Source organism: Bos indicus, chromosome 5 (genome assembly GCF_029378745.1).
Source record: "Bos indicus isolate NIAB-ARS_2022 breed Sahiwal x Tharparkar chromosome 5, NIAB-ARS_B.indTharparkar_mat_pri_1.0, whole genome shotgun sequence".
NCBI classification, from domain to species: domain Eukaryota; kingdom Metazoa; phylum Chordata; class Mammalia; order Artiodactyla; family Bovidae; genus Bos; species Bos indicus.
Window position 1 is genome coordinate 112,172,310 of NC_091764.1, and position 20,299 is coordinate 112,192,608.

At 44.1% G+C, this 20,299-nt stretch overlaps 1 protein-coding gene across 12 annotated transcripts in view; it reads left to right on the plus strand.

Moving 5' to 3' along the window:
* The window catches only part of TNRC6B (trinucleotide repeat containing adaptor 6B), a 262,610-nt gene extending 243,787 nt beyond the window's left edge, over positions 1 to 18,823 (plus strand). For all 12 annotated transcript variants that reach the window (XM_019961842.2, XM_019961844.2, XM_070790452.1 and 9 more), the window contains 4 exons: positions 1,514 to 1,738; positions 2,414 to 2,484; positions 5,279 to 5,418; positions 6,312 to 18,823. In XM_019961842.2, coding sequence (XP_019817401.2) covers positions 1,514 to 1,738; positions 2,414 to 2,484; positions 5,279 to 5,418; positions 6,312 to 6,699 — 824 coding nt within the window. In that variant the 3' untranslated portion in view covers positions 6,700 to 18,823. The remainder of the gene's footprint in view (positions 1 to 1,513; positions 1,739 to 2,413; positions 2,485 to 5,278; positions 5,419 to 6,311) is intronic.
* The last annotated feature ends 1,476 nt before the right edge of the window (positions 18,824 to 20,299 follow it).

Consider the following 20,299-nt stretch of genomic DNA (forward strand, 5'->3'; position numbering starts at 1 on the left):
TCCCTTTAGCCTCCTCCTTACTCTTTCCCATCTCCCCTGCTCGCAGGACTCAGGCACTGATAACGCCTCCCAAGTGCTTTCTTCTCTCTCACATCCATTTCTGCTCTTCCATTCTTTGTGCTGTCGCCCAGGTTCTGACCCTCGTTTGAATACTACCTACTAAATCTGCTGCAAAACAGATGGTATCTAAAACTTGGGTCAGCCCCCGGTTGTCCTGTATGGCCTCCTGTACCTCTCTGCCCCGGGAATTGTTCGGCCACAATTGCAGGGAAATGTATTTGGTCCAGAGAGAGTTCAAGTTGAACCTTGGTTTGTATTTTCCTGTTTTGCTGAGCCCATCCATTTATATCAATCCTTCAAGACTTATCTTGGCACAGTCTTTGCTGAGAGCCCAGCATTGTTTTTCTCCTCCACGTATTGAGCAGATATGTTCCCTGGGGTTACAACTCTGTGTTCATCTGTTCCATCTTCCCATCTGAACTTGAAGTTCTTGAGAATAACTGTTTATATTACCCATAGCACTGATTTAGGGCCTTAAAGTAAACTAAGCGCTTAGTGAATATTTGTTGATTGTAATTTTAAAATCCATTTGAATGTTGCTGTCTACTATTCTGGATCAAGAAAAGTATAATTTTTAGTGTAGTTTCCAATCAATAAGTATTTATAGGATAAATACTTTAGTTCTTCCAGGGTTCACATTCTTTGATATCTGTAAGACTAATGGCTTTAAGGGTGATATCCTTGAATTTATCTTCCTTTTCAGATTGTATTTAGTTAAGAAGCGGTAGAGAGTTCGGAGAAGGCAATGGCAACCCACTCCAGTACTCTTGCCTGGAAAATCCCGTGGGCGGAGGAGCCTGGTAGGCTGCAGTCCATGGAGTCGTGAAGAGTCAGACACGACTGAGCGACTTCACTTTCACTTTGCACTTTCACGCATTGGAGAAGGAAATGGCAACCCACTCCAGTGTTCTTGCCTGGAGAATCCCAGGGACAGGGGAGCCTGGTGGGCTGCTGTCTGTGGGGTCGAAGAGTCGGACATGACTGAAGCGGCTTAGCAGCAGTAGCAGTTAGTTATCTTATTAACTCTTTGGGCTTCCCTGGTGGCTCAGACAGTAAGGAGTCTGCCTGCAATGCAGGAGACCCAGGTTCGATCCCTGGGTTGGGAAGATCCCCCTGGAGGAGGAAGGAAATGGCAACCCACTCCAGTATATTTGCCAGGAAAATCCCATGGACAGAGGAGCCTAGCAATCCATGGGGTTGCAAAGAGTCGGACAAGACTAAGTGTCTGAGAGTTAATTCTTTAGTTCATGTGTTAATATGTCAATTCAGAGTAATAGTCACTGAGAATTTATGTTAGATAAACTCAGAGAACAATGTTATTTTGTTATTCTTCAAACATCTACTTAGACTGTAAAACTGTATTTATCTGTGTGTATATGTAAAATATACACGTGTTTGTTGGCAAAACGGATGTATCTAACCTTATTTCCTCCTTCTTTTTCTCTTCTTTCAGCAAAGTTTCCTGATTACAAATCAACATGGTCCCCAGATCCCATAGGACACAACCCCACTCATCTCTCCAACAAGATGTGGAAAAACCATATTTCCTCAAGGAACACTACAGCGCTGCCCCGCCCGCCTCCCGGTCTGACCAACCCCAAACCATCATCTCCCTGGAGCAGCACAGCACCCCGCTCAGTCAGGGGGTGGGGGACACAGGACTCACGGCTCGCCTCCGGTGAGGAGCTGCCCGAGGGAGCATCATTGTTCCAACACAAGAGACTCATGCTCACACACAGTTGAAGACATGACGTCTTCACAGGAGAGGAAATCATGGTTGTTGGGTAGAGGAAAAAGTACCTCTTGAGTAGAAAATTGAAGTCAGCCTATAAAGGCACAGGGACCTGAGAACTCCCAAGGTCTTGATGGAGTAAAGATGAGAACCTTGGGAGCCAAATGTTGTCTTGCAAATAAGGCATAAGAGTGTGTAGGATCACAGTCTAGGAGAAGAGAACTGGCTGTTGAGTGACAGGATAAAGAAGGTCAGAGTGAAGCAGAAAGGAGAAGATTTTAAAAAAATATATATTTACTTTTTTGGCTGCATCAGGTCTTAGTTGCGTCATTCGGGGTCTTTCCTTGCGGTGTATGGGCTCATGTAGTAGTTGGACATGCGGGCTTTTTCTAGTTGTAGCACAAGGGCGTAGTTGCCCCAGGACATGTGGTGTCTTAGTTCCCATACCAGGGATCAAACCCTGCGTGGATTCTTAACCACTGAACCGCCAGGGAAGTTCCAGAAGATGATTTATAAAAGGAGGGAAGAAACGTGTGTGGGCTCTGTGAAAATGTTTCTCACATGTGGCCGCCTTAATTTTTTTGTTCGTTCTTCCTGATCCTTCTTTCTGGTTGCTTCCAGCCTCTACCTGGAGTGATGGTGGTTCAGTTCGTCCTAGTTACTGGCTGGTTCTTCACAATCTCACTCCACAGGTAATCATGCTTTCTTGGGATTTTCTGGCTGGGACTTGATTGTATTAAGAGAGAGACACTCAGAGATGTGGGGGTTTAGCAGATGGGAGAGTTCATTTACTTCCTGGTGAGTCTCCCCAACCAATGCCCAAAGCCTACTTCTGAGCCGGGGTGGGGAAGAGACGGTGTTGGCCACTCGGCTTCACGCCTGCCTCCATGGGATGTTAACACATCTAATTTATAAATAGTGAGTGTAGGGTGGTATTATCTGATGAGTTCTGCTTAGCAGAGATAACTTGCTTTGTGGATCTGCCTTGTCAGAATCTGGAACCAAGCAAAAAAAGTTACCTGTTTCTGTGTTGCTCATTCAACAGGACTTCAGGCTCCCTGTCAACCATTTCTGTGCTTCATTCATACACGACTCACCATAAAGCTCTGCATAGGAGTGTGTGGATTTCGTGACTGAAATGCCACACGTGTGCTCTTGTTCTTCCATCCATTGTCCTCTTCTGTGTAGATGGCATTACTGATTCTCTCTCACCAGGATATGCTCTCTGGGTTGTTGTCACAGTGGTGGGGTTTCATTTGCACCAGATCACCCTCTCTTTCACTTGAGTTGCCTGATAACTGACACGTTTGTAGCAACAGATGTTGAGTACTCAGTGAAGTGAAGTGAACCCATGGAAATTGAGCCCGTGGTCTTCATTTGGACTTGACAGCACAACCTTTTAACAGCACCTTGTTAAAAAGAAGTCAATTAGACCTCCCTCCCCTTGACACATTGAGTGAATTGTCTGACATTTAATTCATAAATGGATTCATTCACACCTTACTAAGCCAGCATTTTCCAGACTGTTCCCATAGGATAATAATAGGTCTCTGGCCTAATATGTTTGAAATATATACTTGATTAGACAAAATGAAGCAGATACCTTCACTGTAAGACTTCTTAGACCCTTTAATATGCTAACATGCATTATGACCCTCTGTGGGGAAATGCAGATTCTCCTCTGTGTTTGCCCAGTGCACCTATTTGTGGGGAGTAAGTCCAGGGCTCGTATTTTAAGATTCACATTGAGATAGACAGTTTTCTAAATACAGTTAACATGAGAAACTGTCTGGATTAATTTCCATATCTAATCAGCTCAGCTGAAGTTCCTGGGTTATTTATTTAGCTAAGAGTTGACTGAAGTATGAACATTTTATATAACCATCTCAGAGCTATATATGCCTCATTATTTCTAAGTCGTCACAGTGTGGTGGGTGTGATATGGTTAGGATGATAGAAGCAGTGTTGAAAGGAGCCTGTATTATGAAAAATAGTAAGTACAGACTACTATGTATAAAAGAAATAAGCTGCAGGGATATATTGTACAACACAGGGAATATAGCCAATATTTTATAAGTGGAGGGTGATCTATAAAAATTGTGAATCACTATTATACACTTAAAACTAATATAATACTGTAAATCAACTAGACCAATTGATTAAAATAATTAAAATTAAATTTTAATTTAAAAATAAAATTTGAAAAGAAGAATGGTACTTAATATTTGTATATAAATGAATATAGGGTTTGACTGAGTTTGTATTAGAATTGAGTCATTTTAAAAATCAGAAAGACCTAATAGCACATTAATCTCAACCATAGCTTAAAAGAAAGTTACAGGGTCACATCTTTGGGGACCAGGATAAATTTACTTGTCATCACCTACAGTTTATTGAGAGGACATCTATCCTGAGAAATCACTTGTGACACATACTGACATGCTGATATAGTCAATTGTCATTTTTAAATGCTGAGAGCTTTTCTTAATTATTTTCTATTAAGAATTATGGTGAGACTGGCAGTTTTCATCCTGCAGGATTTCCATGGTAAAACCACAGAATGTTTCCACCACTGCTGCCAGGAACACAACTTTTTAAGGCTGTTTTGGTAGTAATTTGTTTCCCTTCCCCCAAAATGAACCAAAAGGTTGGACTGAGCATCTCAAGTAAACCTAGTGAAGATCTGAATACAAATGCATCGACCAGAGTGAATCAACAATTTTGTTCTCTTAAGTCATAGATGAGGAAGGGCAGTTGTCCCAAATCGCTGAACATCCTCATGCTGAGTCTGATAGGGTGAGTGCCTGTAACCTTTGGTCACCTTGGCCATGGGCAGCAGAGAGCACAGAGAAGTAGGCAGAAGTGGAGTCTGTCCTTGGGATGGCCAGAGTAGGAAGAAGGAAGGCATCAGAGTTGTCTGAGTGAGGGCATCCATCAGCATTCTGTGTCGTCAGATGGTTAGCAGTGCCTTCCTTGTTTGTGTCTTTCTCTTCAGCTTTTTGTGAGATTGGAGGAAGAATACTACATTAATAATGTTGCTCAGAACCTTGCATGTTTTCTTAAATTCTTATTTGGTTAACCATTTTATTTCTGTGTTTTAAGGCTCTACCAAACAACACAGGTTCACTCATTTACCTCTTAAGGAAAATAGACTACAGGTTGAATGAATCGTATGCTTTTTGTTTTGAGCTGTATTTATACAGACATTTTTTATCTGCAAAATGGGCACAGGAGATCTGAACCCAGTGCTTTGACTGTCTTGAGATTTGCTTTGAAGACCCTGTATTCAGCGCACTGTATTCAGGGGAGTCCAGTGCAACTCCCCTGTCTCCAGTTCTTCAGTCATCTCTCCAAAACTGATTTAGTACTGAGGCTGTTAGTTACGAACCGGAACCCCTCCTCACTCACAAAAATACAAGAAAGGTCCCCTGACTTCCTTTCCCACCCCACTCCAGTTTTTATCTCATGACTGTCATTACTCTTTAGATTGATGGGTCAACCTTGAGAACCATCTGCATGCAGCATGGCCCACTGCTGACATTCCATCTGAACCTAACCCAGGGCACTGCCCTGATCCGATACAGCACCAAACAGGAGGCGGCCAAGGCCCAAACTGCACTGCACATGTGAGTACCCATCCTGCCTTCCCTGAGACAGACACGCATGAGGAGGCTCACGTGAGTACCCAGGCATGTGCTTGATGAAACAGGGATGCACAGGACGTGCACACAGGCAGCGTCATCACGTGACCAGCTGCCTGCATACTGAGGTGGCTGATCTCATCTGCCTACGTAAGCGTGGGTGTCATATGTACCCGAGAATCAGAATTCCAAAAGTAACGGATTTGTACATTTTAATACCGTAAAACTAAGCCACTATTTAGAAATGAGACACTGTAAGTGCTGTCCCTTTTCATAATAGAATCTCGCTGCTTGCTTTGGCCTCTTCGTGAGTGGTGATGAAATATTGTGGTCTTAGTTCTGCCTACAGTAGGTGGGGCTGGATCAGACTCTGACCATCCTCCTTCCCGCCGCCGTCAAGGTGGTGAACAGGGAGGAGCTGACTCCCCGTGGCTGCAAGTGCCACGATAGAAAGGTCACACAGAACAAGCGAGCGATGGCAGGCTTAGACAGTGAGCCCACCCTGCGGTGAAGCAGCGCCTCCGATTTCTGGAGCTGGGTCACCTTGATGCTTTGGGCTGTGATCTTTTACCTCCAAGGGAAAAAAGAGGCCCAATATTCACTTGACAAGCAGATTCTCTATCCCGAGGGATATTGCTACGTCGTGTCATCCAGTAGTCTTTGGGTATCTTGAGATCGAGTGATACTTCATTGCTCTAAATCAGTACTTCTCAGTCACCTGGTGGTCTGGTTAAAAGACACGCTCCAACGCTGGGGATGTGGAAGCTGCCGGTGACAGACGCGTTTCTTTGAGTAGCGAGGACTCGGGATACTCCGTCTCCGTGCCTGCTTCAAGACCTTCCTCAGATGCATAGCTTTCTTCCTCCCCTTTCTTCCAGGTGTGTGTTGGGAAACACTACCATCCTGGCTGAGTTTGCCACTGATGACGAAGTCAGCCGCTTTCTGGCACAAGCTCAGCCCCCTACACCTGCGGCAACCCCGAGCGCGCCCGCCGCGGGCTGGCAGTCCCTGGAGACCGGCCAGACCCAGTCAGAGCCCGTCGGACCTGCTCTGAATCTTTTCGGTGGGTCCACGGGGCTCGGGCAGTGGAGCAGCAGTGCTGGTGGCAGCAGCGGGGCCGATCTTGCCGGCGCTTCATTGTGGGGCCCCCCCAACTACTCTTCTAGCTTGTGGGGAGTCCCGACCGTGGAAGACCCTCATAGGATGGGCAGCCCTGCTCCTTTACTACCTGGTGACCTTCTGGGAGGAGGGTCGGATTCAATCTGAACTTAGAACTTTCAACTCTGACCTCGTGACCTTTTTTGGAACAGCAGCAGCACTAACTTGACCTTTTCGTTTTTTTTTTCAACTTGCAATAAATACATTTTTAAAAGGAAAAAAGAAAACGGAGAGAGAAAAAAAAAGGTGGGTCATCGACAGACTGTCTGAGCACATAGTTGCCTCCCTCTGACTTCAGTTTTTCGTTTGGAATATGAATCCAAAAAGAGAACATATCACTCTTGAAATACTTGAATCATGAACGCCAACCTAGAAAGACAATGTGAAGCGAGTACACATACCATTTAAATCTAAACACAAAAAATTAAAAAAATTAGTTTCTAGTTTTTCACTTTTTTCATGTTATATGGAAGTTGTTGCTAAGAAACATATATACTGAAAAAAAAATAGCTTTTTAACTTTGTTTGCACTGGGTGTGTTTCCGTCCTTAGGTCTACCATGTTTGGGAGGGAGGGGAATTCAAAAGCATTGTTGGGGTGGGGGAGGGAAGACTTGACGGAGCCTCACTTTAAAAACAAAAACATAAAAAACCTAAAAAAAAAAAAAAAAAAGGAAAAAATTTGTGATTGGCTGGTTGATAAATACCAGTGTGTTCTGGCACATGTAACTGCCCAGGCATGCTCGTTCTGGTATGTGTGTGCACGTGTGTTCATGTGCATTCGCGTGCATCCTTCTTTCTGTCTCTGTGTGTGTGTTGTGTGCCTGTGTCCTCCTCTTCCTCCTCACCCCCGATTTCTCAGAAAGCTGCATTGCTGACAGTCCGCAGGCTGGCTGGCCGGCCATCTGCTTTTTATTTTTATTTTATTTTGTTTTTTAACTATGAGAACACAGGAGCACGAGCACCTCGGGGATCCGCTGCTGCTGAAGCCACCCCGTTGGGCTGTATTGAGATGAACAGAGTGCTTTTTTAATGAAGAAAGCAGGGAGTTCCTTTACATCTGCGAAGTAGCCCGAGTGAGTTTTCTGTAGCTTTTCTTTTGACCTAGCAGTAGAGTGGAGCACTGCCAAGTCCCCAAAGCCAGGAGAACAGGAGGTACCTCTTGGAGCAACTGTGTGTTTATTTCTGTTTTGGGAAGTAAGTGGCCATTGGGCACATCTGAATATCCATTCAATTTCATGCTGCCTTTTTGTTAGTCTGAATGGGAACAGAAGATAAGACAGTTTTTAGTGCTGTGATGTCTCAAATGCAAAAAAAAAAAACTTATTTCCCCTTTCTTGTGTAATCAGGAATGAGAAGTTGGTTGGAAAGTCAGGTAATGCTGAATTTAAAATTTCTCTTGGTTCTCTATTATTTTATGAAAACAAACAAACAAAAGGTTGTGAGCAGCCTCCTGCAAGCATCTGCAGCTCCTCCTCTCTGCTCCCTTCTTGCTGAGCGTTACCTGTGCCAGGCCGCGGCGTGTTACAGCACCGGGCCATCACTGACAGAAACGTTTACTTAAACGAATGTTCTTAAACCAGTGTGTACTTCAAGCGTTTCCTTTTGTTTCTCTGTGTTGTGTATTTCCTGTGTATGTGGTTTTGCTTAGGCAGGTATAACTTAGCAAAGACTTTTTAAGTATTGCACCTTTTTTTGGTTTTGACCTCTTTTTTTTTTTTTTTTTCCTTGTAATGTTGCTTTTTTTATTTCGGTATTTAAAGACTTTTTTTTTTTTTTAAGCATCAATGTAGTAGTACTCTGGGCTGAATAGGGGGCAACTTTTAATCCACAGTTATCACCAACATGTATGTACTTATGTTGGAATCAAAATGTATCAAACTGCTTTTTGTGAAGAGTTACAGCAGACCTGAAGGGGTACCCCTTTATACAAAGCAGATGGCTGGCGGGGCGGGGGGAGGGGGACGTGTGCCGGTGACGTGCTAGCACTTGTGTGGACACCCCAGTCTGCATTATACTGTTTAACATAAAGTGCCGACATTCTGTACCAGCAAATACCTGCCCATTCCAACCCTTGGTGGGAGCAGACCTCTACTGTCCTCCATAACTTGCTGCTAGTGAGGACAAGGGAGTTTTTCTTTCTTTAGCATCTTTAGTGAAGGATACAACAATGCCTAATAATGTATTTGACTTATAGCTTGGGTCTGTGGGTGGGTGGGTGGGTGGGTGTGTATAGGAAAAGGCAAAAGCTAATTATTTGCATTTAAGTGGTTTTGTGAGACAAAGAATGGGAATTCTGTAGTCCTCTCGGCTTACTCTGTTGATAAACCTAGCCTCGAAAGAGATTGACACACGTAACTCAAGTGAGCGTTGGCTCACTCAAGTCTTTCTGAGCCCTTCGTGGGTGGGTGGTCAGACTCGAGTTCCCAGTGTTGGTTTGGTCCCATTGGATGCCTTGTAGAAAACTAACTGTGCCCTCCGGTTCCATCGCCACCACGCCCCTTCCACTCTGCCCACGCACAAAACGTCTCCTTCCAGCCCCCGCCGACCGCTCTCTTCGTGGGGGAGGGCAAAACCCTGCCATGCGTGGTGACCTCCAGCTGAAGAGCAGCTGTGTTCAGACATCCGCAGAAGGCTAGCTCTGAATGTCCCTGGCCGGCTGTGTGTCTTGGGCTCACACGAGCTTGTGGTGACTGTCCACTGCTGCTCGTGGCCCCTGCCGTGTCCTGCCCCACCCTCCTCTCTTCCTGCCTGTTGGTTCCTTGACCTGCACTATGGGTTAGTTGAGTTCCTTACGATACTACGGTGAAAGCCGGGTGCTAGAGCCCCTCTTGTTTACAAGACATAATGAGGGATTTGAAATATGTAAAAAAAAATAAAATAAACATGAGAAGCTAAAATGTTCTTCCATCATAAGCTTAAAGGGAAAAAAACTAAAAACTTAAAAAAAGACCAAAAAGTGCGTATATATATACATATAAATATATATTTTAGATGAAGACTAACTCTGGGAGCATTTAACAGTGTTTTTTGTTTTTGTTTTTAACATTTATTTTCCTGCTTTAAAATTTGCAAGCATTCTCAGGAATTCTAGGGTAGGAAGCCAGTTTTTGGAAGATGGTTTATTTAACCGTATCTTATCCTAGATAGACGGCCGTTTCTTTCCTGTTAATAAACTTTTACAAGTTCCTGAAACTTCAGAAAGTTTAAACAATTTTTACTTAAAAAAATGTAAAAAGTAAAGATTCCAAAAGTTATTGTCATACTGGGTGATCATACATTTTAAAACACATAGAAAGAAATATTTTTTAAAAATTATCAATTTAGCAGCAACAAGTAAATTGACTATCTTAAAAAATATGGGAGAAGGATTAAACTTTATAAGAGCTCTATCATGGATTCATTTCAAATTATGTATAATTTAAGGGGAGAGTGTTTGGTGTATATAAATGGGACTGCCATCACTTTATTTCTTTCCATTTAAGACTGAGCTAAAGTCTCCCCGAGGAATTTTTATTTTTATTCAAAGGAACCTTTCTCCCTGTCTCCCCAACCCCAGCAACAAAAGAAAGGAAGAAAGAAACAACAGCTTAAAAAAAAAAAATAGTAGCTCTAATCTGTAAAATATTACGGTTGGATTGCTGAGAATCTATGTAAAGAGTTAGGAAATATAGGTTAATAATTTTTGGAACAAATTTTAAATGTAGGCATTACTAGAAGAAAAATATCTATGGACTGTTCTATTAATGAAGAATGTGTGTCTTACCTCCGTTTGCTATGGGAGGAGGAGAAAATAGTAGAAGAATCTAATAAGGAACAAGTGATTTTACTTTTTTTAGCTCCCAGCTACTGTTATGCTCATTTTAATTGCTGTTTTGAAGATCTGCTGCTTAATTATCCCCATCCCTCAGCCGGAGATGTGGAGTATTTCCTGTCAGTTTTTGGTGATGTTGAATTCTCCTTTTGTATTCCCTCCTGGGGCCAGGGGTTAGAATTCCCAAGCATGACCACAGCTGCTTTTAAACATCTAAGCTTCCCGGTGGGGAAAGAAACTCCAGCTCAACAGGTAAAGGGAGTGGGTGGGGTTGCTGCCTGCAATTTCTCTAAAACCGCTTTAGTGCCTTCGTACATACACTCAGACATCCTGAGCAGGGGGAACGCGTGTGTATGTGCATGTGGTCTCGTCCCTCCAGACGGTGAGATGCCCACCCGTTACAGAAATCGGAGTGGTTCTGGACAGGCCCCAGAGGCAGTGGGCTAAATGCAAAGTCATTAAACAAATCAAGGAAATGAAAAGTACGCTTTTATGTCTCGATTATGTGGGATGCCAAGGGCCTTCCTGGCTCTGTGCATCAGCTTCTCGAGTGACAGCTGCAGTGACTTGGAACGTCTCTTTGTGTCAGGCCAGTAGGAAGGGGTTCCTATTTTTCTGCTCTTGTCCTGTGTCTCTTCCCTTTCCCGTCAAGCCCCCTTTTCCTTATCACGTTGCTGGAAGCTTTGTTTTACTGGTTGGCAGTGACCTAAGAACAGGATATTGTGAGGATACAATGGAAGAGAAAAACTTTTCTTTTCCACCATATTCCTTGGCAAGAGCCATCTCTGCTGGGAGGTCAGATGGCTTCAGGACACTTAGATATGCGATGGAAGCATCTTTTCTTCCACCACATTCTGGCATGGGTTCAGGGGCTTGCTGGTCACCTCACATTACACAGATTTACTTTATGAACATTTTGATCATGTACATTTGTGCTTTCCAGTTTTTACCAGGTTCCTGTCATTTTTTAAGACACTTGATTACTAGTGGCCAGAGGTGTCCAGCTCTCAAATATCATGAACTTGGTTTCTGTTGACCACATGAGTGGCCAAAAGGAAGGAAGCACTAGAAGGGGAAGGGAAGTCTTCCGTCAGACTCGGGACCTCCCCAGGCGATTGAGATCCAGTGCCATGACCTAATTTTAGGTGTTTAAGAAAAAAAAAAGTACAGATCTCCGAGATACTGTGATGAAATGGATGGTCCATGTGGCATCTCAGATTCTCCAGTCCCCAGCCCTCGATCTCTCTCATTTACAGCATTCACAGATGTTAACTTAGCAGTGCTGCAAGTTAAAGTTCCAAAGCACAGTCTTCCATCAGTGTCCCCCAGTCAGTCAACATTACGCCTCAGTTGCCATTCAGTCTGTTTTAGCATCTTGATTTGTGATTGCTATGACTCCTTTTCTAAGAACTTACCCACCTCTTCTGACGTGAATGTAGCATAAGTTAGCAATGGGTTCTTCCAAGTTCCTGTGGGTTGAATGTGGTGTGTAAGGATATGCAGAAAGAAAAAAAAGAGAAATCTCTTTAAGAATTTGGAAGAGAGCTGTTGTTAATATAGCTAGCAGAAGCTAAAATTCCACAGACTATTAACTAATGACAAGGATTCACTCACCACTTTTGTGGGGGGAGGGGGCAGTTTTTGTAAGGTTAACAGCCAGATTCCATATTGACCTCTGATGCTGTGTACTTTTTCATTCTGTTTTTTCCTCTCTTCTGCCATCTTGACTCTTAAACAGAATGAATATGTCGTGTGTGCTGAGCAGAACGTTTAGGCCTAGCCTTTTCTCTGCCATGTAAACAGGATGTTTTCAGCAGATTTGGCTATAATAGTCATCTCTCAGATTCGGGAACAATTGAGTCTTTATGCAGAAAAGGTCCCCTTCGCCCCCATCCTCAGAGTTCAAATGCAACATGCAACACTCTAGGTCATTGTTCTGAGTTTGGGTTTTTTTCTCTGCTTTTACTTATCTATTACATCTTTAGGAATAGAGATCCATTTTTAGCTGGTATAAAAAAAAAAACCTTTCTTCCAGTGTTTTGCCATACTTCATGTATATGCATTAACTACACTTCTTAGTGTTACTACAGAGAGAAATCTTGGTTCCCCCCCCTCCTCGAGTGTACAAATAAGGTTATGTGCGATAGTGCAGATGTAAATAGCCTCGCCCATGTGTATAAATGAACTGTCAATCTCTAGACCTCAGCAGTTAATCAGAAAACGGGCTGCCCTCCCCCTGGGCTGCAGACTGTGCCACAGCCTCTCTGCTTTCTTATCCCCAAGTACAGGGTATCCACACAGTCTAGAAACAGGCAAGTATATAAGCTGTCATCAAGGTCATCATCAGTCTGTTACAAAACATAGAATATTACCTCTATTTCCAGAGTTTGTGCACACCGTGTGATAAGGCCTGTAGGTTTATGGCCAGTGCCAAAGGTGTGTGTATTTTCAGAGATGGTCCCCGTTTGTTAATGATGGCATTGTTTTCTTGACCTGAAATTTGACAAAGGAGGTACTGGCAACACATTCTTTATTTGGAGTAATTATTGACTTCACGAATCTCTGAACATAGTAGTAACATAATTAAAATAGAACAGTGAAATGACCCTGCTCGCTCCAGCAGAAGAAGAGGCCTTGGACACCCACAGGATGGTAAAGGGAACACCGGTCAGGAAACAGCCCTACTCCCCACCAACTGGGTCTCCATGCCATTCTCATATATACGGTCACTTGGTCTAGATCTGGAGTAATTCCCAAGTATTTGATCCTTTGAGTGGTTTTTAAACTGGCAATCTCTTGTAATAACCTCCAGCCACCACCAAAATAGCAAAAGCGATAGAAATTGCCAGTGTTTGCCTCACAGAGTTTAAATAGTTTCCTCTTCAGCTAGCTGGGCATCTGAATTTAACAACTCTGCACGCCAGGAAAAATGGTACTGCCCTGAGCAAAAAGTCTCTACAGAATTCAGCTGTTGTTTCTTCTTTGTGACAAATGCTTGACTTGTTCACAGAAGGAGAAAGGTCAGAAAGAGGCAAGTGTTCTGTTTTAAATTGAAAAGAAAAAGTGTTTCCCTAAAGTACTTTGTGTCTCCCTTTCATTTTCAAACTATAAATCATTGCTTGGAAAGTAAATTCCCAATTGGAATTGATCCCTTTTGAGCCAATATTAACAAGCTGGGATTGTGTCGTCGTCGTCCCCCCCCCCCCCCGCCCCCAAAAGTAGAATTCCTTCACTGCTGCTGGTGAGCAGCTAAAGAGTAACTGTGGAGCGGCTTCTAGTGTGATTGTGGAGCCGAGTGCCTGCCTTCCCTTTCAGCCCCCCACTTCCCTGGACCTCTTACTGCATCTGGAGGGCCTTCTCCTTGGGCTCCCTAAAGGCATGCACAGTCCTGGGTGTGGGCGGCGGCAGCTGGCTCGTGGGAGGTGATGGGAGGCAAGCCGCCACCTCGCTGCAGGACCAGCTTGACAGCTGAGCTTTAAGGAGAGGAAGACAATGTATCTTGTGTGTGTCCACCAAAAATGCAAAAGGAGGGTAGGGTATTTATATAAAACAGCAAAAAAACCTTTGGAACCCTTAAAGAAATCACATACCTTTTAAAGGTAGCAGAGTTTTCACCAAGTGATGCATTCAGCTATGGCACGTCTCGCCAGAAATCTTGGGCTGAGTTAAAAGATAATGTGTTTAAAACACCACCTCCTTTTAAAATTTTGCCCAAGGAGTTAATTTCCTAAGTGTAGTATTTCTGAATGTGCCTTTGTGAGTTCAGAGACCGTCTGTTTTAGGAAGAACCTACCCATCGGGATAAAACAGACGGTCCCCTTAGTCTGTAGGAAAGTCAGCATTTCTCTGGGCCGCTGCCATGGCAGCCGTGGGTTTTCAGTTGCCTCAGTGTTGCATACTGCAGTCACGGGGAAGAAGTTCGGGGACTTGGGACAGGGAACGAGGAGGTGATGGTGCACAGATGACAGACACTGGCTTAGTCCAGGAGTGCAAGTTGAACGTCTCTCAGCATTGCCTAGTCTTCTCCGTGTATATGTGCGTGCGTGGCTGTGGCTGTCTTAGTTTTTGTTTTTCTGTAAGCACTGGAGAATTGAAATCTGGTAACACGGATTTGTGACACATCTGTGCACGTCGAGCAGGCATTTTCTTGCTCCTGCCGCGCACAGAGCAGGCAGTGCGTGGCCACCCTTTGAGTCTGTGTCCTGAGAAGGCAATTCTTTTCCCAAATGGAAGTCACATAATGTTGCTGTTTGTGCGAACAGGGTATATTACACACAAGGAAAAGGCTTTTGAAAGGATGAGTTGGACATGTTTGAGAAAGAAAAGCGAAAAATCAGAAACCATGTTTTATTTCTTCAGAACCATTGTAGTTCAACATTAGAAATCCGCAGTGTCTCCTCCTTTGTTTCACGTTTGTTTTAAACGATTCCGCCTCTTCTCCCCACTCCCTCCTAAAGAGATATCAAGTGAATGCTAAGGGCCATTTCCATAATTCCTCAGAACTCCCCAAAGGGGAAAGCAATCCCTCGCAAGATTCCTCCAGCTTCATTCAGGAAGACCTGGGGCGATGCTTCTGTGCTAGCTCCGTCCTCTCTCATGGCCTTGAAATGTATTATTATGCAAATGTGAATTTTGATACTGAATTTAAGAAGAGGTTGTTGGATTTTTTTTTCTTTTCAAAAAAAAGAAGGGGGTCCGATATGTGGTCATCATTGCTTATTTTGTAACGTGAATTGTAACTATGCATTCTGCAAAGGGAGGGTGGGGGAGAGGGCAGAAAGGGGACGGAAGTAGCTTTGCATCCTTGTTCTACGGTTTCTGTGTCCATGGTGTGCCCCCCATGCTGGCAGGGAAGGGGAGTGAGAGCGAGAAGCCAAGCCGTAAGGTCCGCACAGTGAGGTATACAGAGCCCTGTGAGCCTCGGCCCGGCACTTCCTGGGGTTGGGAGTTGGGGGGCGCCATTCCTACCAACCGTTGTGGTCCAGGATCTCCATCCTAGCTGTGCAGTGTTAGTTAGCCTGGTGCAGCATGAGGCCCCTGAAGGCCCCCCCACCCTGCCCCACTGCTCTTTTCTCTGGAAAAAAGTTCTCACCCTTTGCTGAATTCAGAACCCTTGCAAGCTCAGGAAACCATGCCTCACTTGTGCTGACCTTAATCTTTATGTCAATTTCAGAAACCTCCTCCTCCTCGCTCCGTTTTAATTTTTCTTCTTTGATGTTTTTAAGTGAATTTAATTGTAAGGCAACTCTCTGGAGAAGAGGACGGTTGCTTGACAGGCCAACGGGGCTTCTCTTTCCCACCCCTCCTGCTCCGCCATATTGACATTTCTGCCGCCCTTGCAGTTGTTATACTGTGTGTAGCTAGTGAGCAGGGAGGTGTTTGAAAGCCTGCAGCCTCCTTTTGGTCCTGACAGCATCCCTCCGTCGATCTTGCCTGCAGTGAGTCGTGGCCTCTGCATTGCTCTGGTGTAGGCATTTTTGGCAACACACAGTGTCCTAATAAAGCAAGCAACAGTGTTTCCATGCAGCGCTTTTGCTGTCAACATTCACAGTACTGTAACAAGTAACAGACTTGATCAGTCTCCTCGTGCCCCTGCGAGCCTGCACAGGCACGGTCTTATCAGGGTTCCAATCTATTAGATTGCCTTTAGACAAAAAAACAAACACACACAAAAAGCAGAATTCTGATGTTTCAGCTAACACAAAACAATACCTCCAGGTCCACTTCCCCTGCAGCGTAGACCTTTTAACTCCCCTTCTTTTCTGGCCACCAATGGGTTATCCTTGGAAAAATATGAACGTGTAAATAGGAGGATAACTTTTGCAATGTTTTCTTTGCTGTGAAAGTAACCCTAAAATATGATATTTTCCACATTTTTTTTTTAAGCCATAGGAAGTTTCAGCTCTTTTTCTTTCACGTTTAAGAAGAGCAGAACAGGTCAGGGGAGTGGACTTGGCGTTTGTGGGGTGGTGGTCTCTCTATCACCTTCCACACACAATGACGGCAGACCAGTGTTTAAACCCTGTTTGAAATAGAGGCCATCTATTTCAGCTCTGGGTCCAGGGTGGGGAGTGTCTGGATTGCTCTCTTCTGGAAGATCTGTCACCTCCAGGGACTCCAGAACATTTTCTCCCTGAGACCTTGAGCTCTCAACCTTCCTTGGTTCAAACACACACATACACACTTTGAGTAACTGTAGATCATAAAGAGAATCAGTCCCTGGCATTTCAGTTTTGTGCTGTAGAATTCATAGCCTTGTCACTGTGATGCTCTGGAAATTAGTTGATTTCTTATTTGGAAAGAAACTCCTCTGAGACATGCGGACAGCCTTCCTGAAAGGCGCTCGCACCCTCAGATTGTTCTCTCTCCACAAGGCTTGAAGCTGATATTAGGTGGAGGGAAACAAGTTTAAACAAGGGCTGCTTTTAAGGATCTGTCAGCTACTGCGCTTCTAGATTTGGCCGCTCACGAGGCAGGATCAGAATAGATCGTTAGAGATAGCTTCTTCACAGCCTCCCTAGCTTCCCCCATCTTAAACATAAACCCTGTATCTGTCAAGAAGCCCGTTGTAGGTTGGGCTCCCTGATCTTTGTCTAGTGACGACTTCCTTTGAGGGGAAGAAACTTGATAATAAATGCACACATATTCACCACCCACCTTCTGATTTGGGCGCTGTCAACTTGCGGATTTTATTTCTCTGTGTGATGGCCCCTTTTCTGTTTCCTCTTCTGGTCCCTCCTGAGGTTTTCCTGCCCTTATGTCCCTAGGGGGCGCTCCTGAAGGGCTCTGCTGATCGCTGCACTTCTATCCTGGGACACATCCCCCACCACCCTTTGCACACACAACAGTGACCAAAGTGTGTCCAGTGATCTCACAGAAGACATCAAAAATGGTGCATGCACCGTGAATGTGCTCACAGAGACACGTGCACAAGATTCTGCACCCTTGGCCTTAACCTTAGTATGACTTTAGGTGCAGGAACATTTTTAACAGGTTTAAAAAAAAAAAAACCTTTCTGGGAGGAAAAAAAAAAGAAACAGCTCAACTGTGCCCACTCCTAAGTCTCCCATCATTTGCTTACAACTTACTCCGTGCCCACCCCACCCCCTCCCTGTTTCGAGTAACTAAAACCAGACAAAGAGAAGCAACCTGAGGAGAGGTTTCTGGACTATTTTATCTTTCTCCATGTGGATGGAGAGATACATGCTGCTTTTGGGTTCCATAATCCTAGGGGGCTATGTTTACATAGTAAAATACATCCTACCAAATCAGGAAACTGAAGAATGGGAATCTCTGCAGTGAGAGGTCACTGATGGTGAACCAGAGAAGGGAGGGCTGGGGTGGGGGCAGAGGAGAGGTGGGAAAGCACCACCTGGTGACTCGGGTGGTGCTGCCCCTCAGTGCCCCCTCCTCCCCCGCTTCTCTCCTTGCCCCCTTTCACAGATGGTGCAGAGAAGGGCATCAGAAAGAGGCTGGATCTTTAAAAGGCAGCTTTCCAACTTTGCACACAAACAGGTAACAGGAAGGTACAGCAAAAACCCTCTCATCTGAAACACTGTCCACAGAAACAAAACCTGTAAACGTGACTAAATGGCTGCACAATTTTGATGCTCTCTGCAAGTTACCTAGAAGTGTTTTGTTTTTTTCTTATACTTGAAATAGCTTTTACAATATTATTTTGATGGCTTTCTTTTCTCTCTTCTGGTGGGCGGTAGAGAAAGTGGATGATGGGATTTAAGCAAGTTTGAGGGGAGAAAAGGGAGGATATGGCATTGTCTTTTTTTTTTCCCTTAAATATAGAGGTTTAATCAGACTCCCATCTGTTGAAATTGCTCCTCATATGACTGGTTTTACATGGACACAGAAACTAGGCACTTTAGAGGTGCACTTGCATGGCAGGCTGGGCCCCCCTTTTCTATATTTTATTTTACTTTTTTAGTATAGTGGTACTTAAAATCACTGGTTCACTTAAAAAACAAACAATAAAATGTTAAACTCTACTAATGTACAAATAAGCTGAAAAGTTGCATTTTATGTGTATTTTTTGCCATAGCAGGTACTGTATTTCTCATGCTGGATTTCAAAAAAAAAAAAAGTCAAAAACAAAAAAAACTAAAGGGTGGTCTTTTATTGGATTGTGACAGGTTGAGTAATAAGGAATTAAGTCGTCGTCATTTCATTAAAACTGAGAGATGATGTAATGCATATATAAGAGTTTTCTGAAGGGTTTTTTTTTTTTTGGGCTTTTAAACAGCTTATTTTTGTTTTTGTTTAGTTTTTTATTTTATTTTATTTTGGAAAGATATGATTGTATTATGTGCAACTCAGTTGCTTACATTATAACTACAAAATATTTTTGGGTTCCTGGAAAAAAAAAAAAAAGAAAAAAGACTAATAAATGTGTTTGGCTGCTAAGCATTTATTGTGGTTTCCTGTTTTCTTGTGCCCATTTAGTTTGCTCATTTGTTGAATATTTATATTTTTTTCCCACTCTTCTCCGTCACTCTAGTCCACACACAAAAGCTGACTGACATTCAGCATCTGAACAGGACCTCCACTTGATCGATCTCACCTTGTTGTGGCTTGTGTTGCTGGGGTTCTCGGGTTGACAGTCGGTGGTGGGCTCAGGCTCCTTGCCACCTGCTGCGCTGCTGGGTTTAGACAGTCTGAGAGCAGCTCGAGTTCTCCTGCTGCCTTTTTGTCGCCTTATTTTCGCCCCATGTGCCTTTGGGAGGGAAGACACTTGAAGGGAGCTGAAGGAAAGACAAGGCGTGCTTGGGGCTCTGCCACCGCCTGGGAGGGCAGCCGCGTGCCACCTCTGAACAGGAAGCCACCTTGCCTGCGCCTGCGCCCTGCTTGCTGTGCTCACCACTGAGGACGGGAGAGCCTTACGCTAAAGGCCAGCTTGTTCCCATCTGAACAGTCTCTTACTTATTGTTCACTGCTGGAGACTTGTTAGACCTGTGATCACGCAACACCGCTAGAATAGCAGAGGGGAAGAATGGAAGGAGATGAATACACTGTCTCATTCCCAGGTAGTGTGTCTGATTGACTTCTCAGAATGCTGAGTGAAACGGATAGTACTATAGCAAAGCCTGTTTCATGAGGAAACAGCAACTCAGCAGAATTCAATCAGGTCAAACTAGGTAGCACAGACTAATTGCTTCCTATTAGCTGGGCACTGCCCTGAGGACACCATGTGACTTAATCATTTAATCGAAACCTGTCTCAGTCACCATACTAAGGAACCAAGGTTGGATTCCAAAATTACCATGCCAAAATGCCTTGTTTCCAGACACCTGGAATTCTGAAAAGGTGGTCAGTCTTAAGCAAGTCTGCTGTACAGAGGGTTAGGTCATTTAGCACTCAATTCTTACCATAAAATATGTGAACACCTGGAAATGTGAGGGGAGGAGAGGTGAACTAGATGTCAGAAACACCTTTCGGGCCTGCCTATGCCAAGTCAGTATTGTTTTTGTGGAATTGAGAGGGTCATTGCAAAACCTATGAAGACCTGTATCACTAACGACTCTACTCTAAATTTTGGTTATTTTTAAATGCATAAATTGCTAAGTGTAGGGGGCGGGTTGTAGAATTGAAGATGGCTGTCAAGACTTTAGCCTCTGACTCAGCCCTCCTCACTGCTCTGGGCTCTGCTGTCACCTAAGGTGATTTTAGCATCCCCTTGGGAAATCCATCCTAATGGCCAGGTTTCTGCACTCCCCCAGTCACTCTGGCCACATGCTCCCCTTGTTGTTTACTCCATGAGTTGTGTCCAACTCTTGATGAACCCATGGACTGTAGCCCCCCAGGCTTCTCTGTCCACAGCATTTCCCTGGGCAAGAACACTGGAGTGGGTTGCCATTCCTTTCAAGGGGTCTTCCTGACTCAGGGAC